General features: G+C 30.3%; 1 protein-coding gene across 1 annotated transcript; it reads right to left on the bottom strand.

Moving 5' to 3' along the window:
* Nucleotides 1–3,288: 3,288 nt before the first annotated feature.
* LOC122268258 (coatomer subunit beta) lies at nucleotides 3,289–3,520 on the bottom strand (the record flags this gene model as incomplete). The annotated part of the gene is given in 1 exon segment (XM_043057034.2): nucleotides 3,289–3,520. A coding segment is annotated over 1 exon segment (230 nt), but the record flags the coding sequence as incomplete, so codon positions are not given.
* Nucleotides 3,521–10,066: the final 6,546 nt, after the last annotated feature.

Below are 10,066 nucleotides of genomic sequence, written 5' to 3'. Positions count from 1 at the left end.
CAGATTATAGTAGGAACACCCCACCTAACCATTATTTATCACTCAAAATTCAGTCTCAAACCCTAACTCCTACAGCACACCACCTATGCATAGAGAGATCAATACCGGGTCTTTGGTTGCATTTATTTAAAGCAGGCGATTCTTTAGTTCTTGAGCCAGGTGCCATTTTCAATTTAAATAGCATTTTCAATTAGTTGAAAAAAAATTGCTGTATCTTCTTTAATATGTTTAGTTCATTTCTGACTCAATTTTTTTTCCCCTTTAACTGAGCGAATTATGCCAGCAAATTATGTTCATTTAAGGCTTTGTCATTTGATTGCAAGCAAAATTTAATTTATGACAATGGTTTGCAGAGTAACTTAGAAAATTTTACATCTAAGCAAAGTATTTGTTGAAAACAATCCCTTTAGCTCTTATTTTAACCAAATTCAAGACTACAAGTTCTTCTGAGCTGTTTGCTCCAGTGAAAGTTCATTTTTCAACAGTTGAAACAACTTCAGTAAAAACTCCATAATTCTGCTAACAGTAAAACATTTTAACAGGCAGGATTCTAAGAAATTATTTAAAGTTTAAAAGAATATATATAAAATTTAAATTCATTTCAAAAGGTTTGTTTTTAACCCCTTGATAACTTAGTTTTAGACATAACGTAATTAGTCTCATTCTCTATTTAAAGAGGAAAGTAGTGTATAATAGATTTTTATTTACTATTATTATGTTTTTCATTTTGTTTATTAGTTAAAATTTGAACGAATACTCGCGCATGAAATTATTAATTTTAGTCATGTAACATTATATTATATTATAGCCATTTAAAAAATAGTTATTAACATACTGTTCTACAATTAAATTAATTATCGACTGGATTAATATTTTCTTTAAATTAAAAAACTAATAATTGGTATCAATAATTGGTGACAAAAGAAATGGACAAAAAGAAACGAAACTTGTTCGGGCTACACCCTGAAGGCATCTTGCATTTTGTTGCAACACTGAAAAGAAAAAATGATTTTAGTTATGATTATAAAGAAGAGAAATAATTTCATTTTAAAGCAATTAAAAAATTATGAATATAAAGAGAATTTCTTTCTGCTCGCAACAACATATTTTCCTCAATTCTTATCCCAACTGTTTGGCAGTTGGGTTAGACCAGGGATGAGCAAACTTTTTTGGTCAAGGGCAAAAAATTGAGAAAAAAAAGTTTGGTGGGCCGAGAAAAAAATTCTATAAAAAAAAAACGATATACAAGTTTTAATTGAAATATTTAATGAGAGGAATGAAATTGCGATTTCCTTTTTAAAAGTATCTTATATTAAGGTTCGAAGTGAGATNAAATGCTTGTCTGTTAGCCTACTTCTGAAATGATTTTTTCTAAGGTTCATAGTTGAAAACACTTGTTCACATATATAAGATGAAGCAAACATAGCACTAATTTTCTGGGCATGAGATATTAAATTTTGGAAACCAGCTTTTGGTAATGATTTGCAAAACTCAAACTTTGGCATGTTTAGAAACAACAACTGTGTGCTATCTTTCCATACTCAATAAATAATGTTAGAAATCGCCCCGGCAGAAAAATCCGCTCTTTGGTGCTTAAAATGCTGCCACATGTGAAGCACAATTCACCTATGTTCGATTCCATATGTCTGATCCCGAGAAAGGTGCTAATCTGCAATACAGATGAAAGCAATGCTAGTTATTACCTAGTTACTATTAAATAAGGAGAGTGGCCTTGTTTAGTAATATTATTCAGACAAGATTAGACTGATTTAAACTATGGTTAAAACAAAACACATAAAAAAAAGCATAACTTTATTAAATAACTTTTTTTCTTTTATTTAAGTAAATACCATCAGTTTAAAAATAACCAATTTAAAAAAAAAAAGAGTTTTTCAATAAAATCTTTCCGTTGGAGTCCTAATGTGATCACGACACAAATTCCTTAAAATGAGATTCTGACAATTTAGAACTTCTACAAACCAACCCTGGACCATTGCAACTTATTGATATTTCATAATACAAAAGTTCAAAAAAAGAAAATGTTACTTCTTCTAATATTGTTTACGAACATTTTTAATAAATTTGTTGCAGATGCATAAATCGATAATATAAATGTTAACTTGTTAAGCTATATTTTACTAACACTTAAATAATCTTAATATTATGATTGAAAGAAGTAAAATATTTAAATTTTACAGAACTACTATAAAAAAAAAAGCAAATTTTCCATATTTAACTAGATTTAAATATTTTAATCACATCTTTTTATCACAAAACACTATTACAAACCTTATGGCATGAAATCACAATAATAAACAGCATACTTATATTTAAAATCAAATTCCTACTTAGACAATATGGTAAACAGATTTCTAAAATGTTTAAAAAATCAAAATAAAACAAAAAGTTTTTTTTTTAAGTAGATGGAAAAAAAATTATTGATAATTTGTTTAATTTTTAAATATTTTTATAATGATTCTCGTTATTACATTAGCCAATTTAATTTTATTTCTTTTCAACGTTGGATTTTTTTCCACATCAAAAATAAGATTAATTTTGTCTCTTAAGTTAAACATTTTTAATAAATACTTTTTTCTTTTGAAAATTCTAACAGAAAATTATAAACATAAATCTGATCAGCACCATGATCAGTTTGAAAAGAATGAGATATCTTTGAATAAACACACTTACATTGAATCCATTCATTTACAAATTCAAATAAATACAAGCAATACAAATAAAAAAACAATCAGTCTTCAAACATATAAGAAATCATTAACTATTCCTTCTTTCCCTGATTTGGTTCTGATCAAAGTCTATTGTACATTAATTGCAGAGAAGCAAGAAATTGTTATCCCCCTTTTTTTGAGCTATAAAAGATTGAGTCCTTTGTTTTTTATTTATTTATTTTTTTTAGAAAAATAAGAAGTTAAAATGAGTAAAAAATTAAGTAATTTAAAATATTTTACATGAAATTAAAAGAAAAAAACGTCAGAAACGCATAATATGAGAATAATAGTAATACTGTACAATTTAGCATCCTTTTCAAGAAAGAAGAAAAAAAAATCAAGTTTAAATGAGTGAAAATTAAGAGATTGCCATTAGCATGAAATTATAAATAGAAGTTTCAGGACCACATTCAAAAAGTTGAGTCACAGTAATAATTGGACTATCTTACTACAGTAATATAAAAATATTGTAATACAGTTAAAATATACACTTACTTACAAGAAAGACCATAACAAAAAGAAAACTGAAATTGGAAAACTAAACTATAAAATGCAATTACCTAATGTAGCTAGTTCTAGAGTACAGTTTTGAAGAGTATCAGAAGTTTGGTTGACAATCAACACATCCAGAACAATATCATATTGGTTTACATGAACATATCCTTCAGCATAAACTGGATCAGAGAACCCAGTGAGTTGAGTCACTTTGCTCAGTTTAGAGGAGCTTAAATCAGTCGCAGAATCTTTTTTCAGCACTCCCATAGCTTGAGAAACCATTAGCTCAAACATATTCTGAGATAACATANATAAAATGCTTAAAATTATCCAAAAAAATTTAAAGTCACTATTCATTAAAAAAATGCACGGAAAAGTTATCAAAGTCACTGAATATTCTTTCCGGATTGATGTTTGGGTGATTTGTTGAAAGAGAAATCATATTTCTAATATAAAAAAAAAGACATATTTGATTGAATATTTGCCCTCAATAAATGATGACATCCTGGCATTACATGACGTCAAAAGTTTTAATCGTGAGTGTGGGGTGCTAGGTACTGATGATCAAAGAGAGGAGCTGAGAAGGTGGTGTAATTCAGAACGGCCTCCGTTTTGCCTTTGTTGAAAATACTGTAACAATTGCCAACGGGCACCACTATGGTGTCTAGTCTCTGAAGAGTAAACTTCCTTCTGTTTACCGTCATTTCTATGTGGTCCCCCTTCGCCACAACAAAATTGATGTTTTGAGGAGGAGGCTGCTGTTCCCCCGTTTTCATTCCTTTCTTTAGTTTGAGTACCCCAAATGATATCAACGGGCTGCTCAAATGGGTGGCGAATTTAAACTCCTGGTCGTCTGAAGTTTTAACCACTGACCACTGAGGGGGGTCAGACGGAAGTCCTAGGTGGACGACTTCCTGTCCACCAGTGCAAGGATCAACCACTGCAGTTGGTCTTTTCCTCCTGTTAATATTCCTCTTCCTCCGAAGATATCTATCTTGATCTCTCCGGATTCTGAGGGAATCCACAGTGTCGGGCTGGTTCCCTTCGTCCACCCTCACGTCGGTCACCAACCCGTTTTGGTAGGTGTAAACCAACCGCTGATTGCGCCAGTGCTCCAGTGGCGGGAATCTTTTGCGTGTTGACCTGCGGAGATCCCGTCCACCTTCGTTGTTACATCTGAAACAAAATAAGTACTTAAATATGAAACATTTCTTTATTTCAGGGTGCGTTGTCAAATTATTCAACAAAAAATAAGCACTTTTCAAGCACTCAAACAATATTTTTAAGCACTTTAAAAAAATATCATAATTAGGCACGGTTGGAAAGTTTTTGAATTAATTGTGAAAACGTTGAACAGAACAATGTGAACAGTGCCTTTCTGCATTATTCGCAGCGAAAATCAACAGGGTAAAGAAAAAAATCCCATTTTGGAAGAGGGGAAATTAAGCACTTTTTAAAAACACCCCATGAAAAAAGCACCTTTAAAGGCTTTTAAAAAAACGAAAATAGGCNAAAGAGAAGAAAGCTGATATCAACGGGCTGCTCAAATGGGTGGTGAATTTGAACTCCTCGTCGTCTGAAGTTTTGACCACGGACCACTGAGGGGGGTCAGATGGAAGTCCTAGGTGGACGACTTCTTCTCCACCAGTGCATGGATCAACCACAACAGTTGGTTTCTTCCTTCTGTTTATATTCCTCTTCCTCCGAAGATATCTATCTTGATCTCTCCGAATTCTGAGGGAATCCACAGTGTCGGGTTGGCTCCCTTCGTCCACCCTCACGTCGGTCACCAACCCGTTTTGGTAGGTGTAAACCAACCGCTGATTGCGCCAGTGCTCCAGTGGCGGGAATCTCTTGCGTGATGACCTGCGGAGATCCCGTTCACCTTCGTTGTTGCATCTGAAACAAAATAAGTACTTAAATATGAAACATTTATTTATTTCAGGGTGCGTTGTCAAATTATTCAACAAAAAATAAGCACTTTTCAAGCACTCAAACAATATTTTTAAGCACTTTAAATCATAATCCCATATAGCACTCATCTTCCGAAACCTTTATTTACCGCTATTAAAATTATTTTGGCGCGTCCGGAGCAGTTGGCATCTCTGTTTATTCAATGATCATTATTCATTTTCATTTAAAAATAAAACCATAATTTAGCTAATTTTATTCGTTTTGATCTAATTAATACACTAAACAAATTCAGAGCTAGACTATAACACGACATTTGCTAGACTATAGGTAGACTATAATAGACAATTGCTAATGAACTTTAATTCATTATTCTGCCAAAAGAAGGTCAATCATTTAGGATACTGCAATCAGAAAAAATTTGGAACAACTGGTTTACTGGACTATAAAGTAGAAGACAGTTTACTACAAAAGATTTGCCTTTGGAGAATTAAGTGAGAAAACTCACCTATGTCAAAGCCCTAAAGAAGTATATTAATTTAGAAATAGAACTATAGCACCACGTTAGTCAGTTGGTCAAAAAGACAAGAGGGGTGCAAGATGCATTTTCTGGACATGATTATATTTCTGAAAAATGGCCACCCTACTTGATATATCTCAATCCCATATGGCCCATTCTAGATTCTTCAGTTTATGACTTGTCGAGAGTCTGTACTAAGCCACACAAAAGTTTGTAAATCTATTTATTATTAAGTCATATTAAAAAAACATTTGTGGCGTTTTCTGTAGCATCCTTTATTAGATGTATTTATGAAATAAAGAGTTCAAACAATGGTTCAGGCTCAAATTTGTTTGCAATAAAATTCTTCATTTTAAACATTTATTGTAACTTAGACAACATTTGTAACTTTTAAAGTGACAATTTTTATATATTTATAACTTTAAAATTGGCACATTTTTTAATGGGATTCATAAATTATCTTACAAATATGACACTTTTAGAGCATGTAGAGCAATTTCAGATCACTTAGTTACTTTTTTGAAATATTTTTCAAGAACTGTAGGAAAAAACTATTAATTAGTTTTTATAGATACTATATAAAATTAATTATAAATAAAATTTATATAACACATGAAATTTTGATTACATCAAATAGTTTGTAAGAACTATGCTAAGGACATGAAATTTTCACAATAATGAAAAAGAGAAAGGAATTTTTCTGCAAAACAAAGGAGTAAGAAATCAATACATTCATTCAATTTTTTTCCTACATTAACTAGTAACTGGTAATGGAATACATTTAAATGCGTCTATCTATTAATAAAAATCCATTAATGCGAAAATTTAGAAGATAATAAAAAAGTTTAAAAGTATAATAAATCATTATAAAAAAAACTTACCACCATGTTCACCATTATATAGACGAGAAATCGACACCAATTTGTCTGTAATCAAANTTTAAACGGCCATTATTTTGCCAGCATTGGGCCGATATTTTATAGCCACTATTCAGCCGATGTTTACCCTATATAAAATTGTCAAATTCACCAGATATTTAATTTCCATCATTTACCCAATCTTGGCCCTATACAGATTTGTTAAGTTCATCCGATATTTTAAAGCCGTTATTCAGTCTATATCGGTTCGATATGGAAGGGTCAGACTCAACCGAAGTCTTATAGCCGTTATTCAGTCAATTTAAACCCTACCTAAAATTGCCCGATTGTCCCGATATTTTATAGCTGATATATTTCTAGACAATGGTCTTAGAATGACTTTCGATATCGAACCGAGATTGGGGTGTTAAGTGTAAGTTTTGTAATAATAGATCCTAGAATGGCTTTATATTCTAGTCAAATATTTATTTTTATGTAGGACTTTTATAGGTTTGCAATATAGAGCCACTATTGGGGTGTCTAACTGATTTATTATTGGTCCTTTACATGTAATGAAGAATAATGGTACTGCAGATACTTACCATAAAATGAACACTTTGAAGTTCGTTAAAATAAAAGGGATAATTTCCCGGTACAGAACAGTTCAACCGAGCTTTCCCAAAACCTCATTGAAATAATAATTGCATCTTAAATTATTAAAATATTGCAATTGATACATTTTAATAAAACTTCAATATCTGATCTTATTTAGAAAGAGTAATTTTTTGTGTCTTATTTTGTAACTTAAAATATGTTTTGCACTAATTTATTGATGTTGCCTTGAATGATTAAATTTAAAACCTAGTATGTGATTTTATTTATTCATTATTATTTTGGATTTTAACCAAACCAAACCGATTTACATCAGAATTCAGCACTGTTACTTTTAAGAGAAACTGTTCTCCCAAAACAGGAATGTTTAATCCACTTTCCATTTACATAAGATTCAGAATTAAATTAAGTAAACTATATTTTATACATTCGCAAAAAGGAAAATCTGTAAAAAAATTGCTGAAAGTGGTAAAATTTTCAGCAACAAAAAAAGTTTAAGAAGAGTTAAATAAGAAAAAAGCTTATAAGTAAAGATATAAACAGTAAATAGATGCCAAAAAATTTACGAAAACTAAAATTTTTTTCGGTCAATTTGAAAAAAAAAAAGAAGAAAAAAAAACTTTTTTTACTTGTTTGCTTATGTATTTTTAGAGCATAATTAACTTTACTGTCTAGAATTATTATCAGGAATTCAGATTCCTTTCATGCAGTGCAATAATTTAGCAATAACAAACTCTAGCAAAATTAGCAGTCATCCAATAAAGTGTGGTTGTGAGAAAGACATGCTTTTTTCTCACTCATAATCCTTGACAAACTTTTTAGAACATTTAAAAAAACTTATAATTGAATAGTTTTTTAAAAAAAAAATCTAATTTAGGTTTCGTACTTGCTTAGCTAATTAAACTTACAAATTTTTTTTTTTAAGTAATATTGAGGACTTATTACTATTTTTTGAGGACCTGCAGAAAGTGTGGGCCCTAGGCCCGTGCCTCAATCGGCATAATCGGGCCCTGGGGATTACAAAAGGAAAAAATACACATACTACTGTATTTTTATCTGACACTAAAATATGAAAAATTTTATAAAAATTTAACATCCCGAAATACAAAGCAATGTAAAATCACACACTTTTAAGCTAAAATAAACTGAACACATATTAGAACAAGTCATTCTTTTAATTGATGTCTTACTTCCTTTTTTAATGGGAGTTGGTACCTCCCATACCCGCAATGTCAAATTGCCTCTTTTTGATGTACCTTTTCTGGCAAACTACTGCATAGAATTGCATGAAATTTTTTCTACAATATATTTGAACATTGTAGATTATACTGAAATGAGCTTTTTGGGATTTCTATTTCGGTTTTTGTTTTCTACTAATTTATAATGTTAAACTAATGTTTTGAGAAAACAGCATTTAAAGACAAAAATTTATTTTTTTCAAAACATGCCTGCACCATAATGAGATTTATTTACATTCTTGAAATGACCCTCTTCTCTCTTTTTTAACAATCTTTTTTTCTGCCTCACTTCTTTAGATTGTTGGGAATGAACATATTTTGCTCTAAATAAACGTTCCTCGTCAATGCGCTTCATGGCTCTCGTCATGTGATATCCAGGTTCTATGTTAATTTTTTCAATGGTTCTCAATTTCATGATGTTTCCATCATTGAAAGAGCTTAAAGCATCATAAGTTCCCAAAGAAAGCGCATCCATTTGTACAAAAGTAGATTTGGGTACCCTTGACCAAATAATGTTGTTGACACTTTCGCTTGGGTTTTGTGTGTTTACCTAGTGAAATACAAAGCATAATTTGACCTGCTTTTACGTAGTTATCATACATATGGTTAGAGTCATATTTAAATATCTTTAAACAGTAACTGACATAGATGAATAGACTCATGAAAATGTCTTAAAAAGCTGTTCCAGAGAAAGAGTTTCGCAAAAACCCAGAATTCCGCAGAAATTTTGCGAGATCAAGTTTTTGTTACTTTTGGAGTATTGTTTTCTTAAAAATAAACTTTTGCTTTGTTTTTAAAAGATTTCATAGTTTTGCTAAGAATAGAATATATTTTTTAATATTAAATATCCATTCTGAAATATTGATTACAAATAATGGATGGGGTCTTATTTCATTGAAAGTCATGAGTATACAAACACTTTTATGAGTCACTGTATTTACAAGACAGTATAAAGCTATTATATATACTCTACTTTATCGAAGTGCTCTTCATAAAATTCATTGATCATATTTTCCTTAAACCAGTATCTCAAGTCAAATGTTTAAATAATGTTATTTTGAATAAGCATTATTATTTTCAGAGATTCTGTACAGAAAAATGAATGTCGCAAAAGCAAAATTGTCCAATTTCTTGTTGCATACTCGATAGAAAAAAGTACATAAAACTCTTTAGAATTTATTCTGCTTTGTTTTTTTTATTTATTTGAAATTAAAATAAACTGTAATATCAGGAATCGGATTTTCTTCAGTGACTGCATTTTTTTTCTACCACCAAAGAAACAACCTTTTCTTTTCTTAAAAACCCTTCCTTTAGAGTGTGGCATTATATTAAATAAATATAAAGATATATTTATAATATATAAAAGTAACGATTTAAGGAGTTATATATAAATAAAACAGAAATGAGCTCGAAATCAAAATTCGCCTGCCATTTCTGATATTTGACAACAAATGCAAGGCATATAGAACATTATTTTTAGATGCACCGTAATATAAAGTTAGCTTTAAGCTTTCATGCATATAAGAAATAAGAATTTTAACTTATAGCTTACAGCTAATATAAAATAATATGAAAATTCGCGAATCCTGAGTTTTGTTTTCAGTTGTCAAAAGTGGGCGTGGCACATCTAATGCAGCATCTTCTAATTTAGGTATAAACAAAAACTATACAAGAGGGTCTTTAATTGAATTTTTCAAATATGTA

This window comes from Parasteatoda tepidariorum, unplaced genomic scaffold (assembly GCF_043381705.1).
Source record: "Parasteatoda tepidariorum isolate YZ-2023 unplaced genomic scaffold, CAS_Ptep_4.0 HiC_scaffold_1848, whole genome shotgun sequence".
Lineage (NCBI taxonomy): Eukaryota > Metazoa > Arthropoda > Arachnida > Araneae > Theridiidae > Parasteatoda > Parasteatoda tepidariorum.
This window is presented reverse-complemented; position numbering and strand designations above follow the sequence as displayed.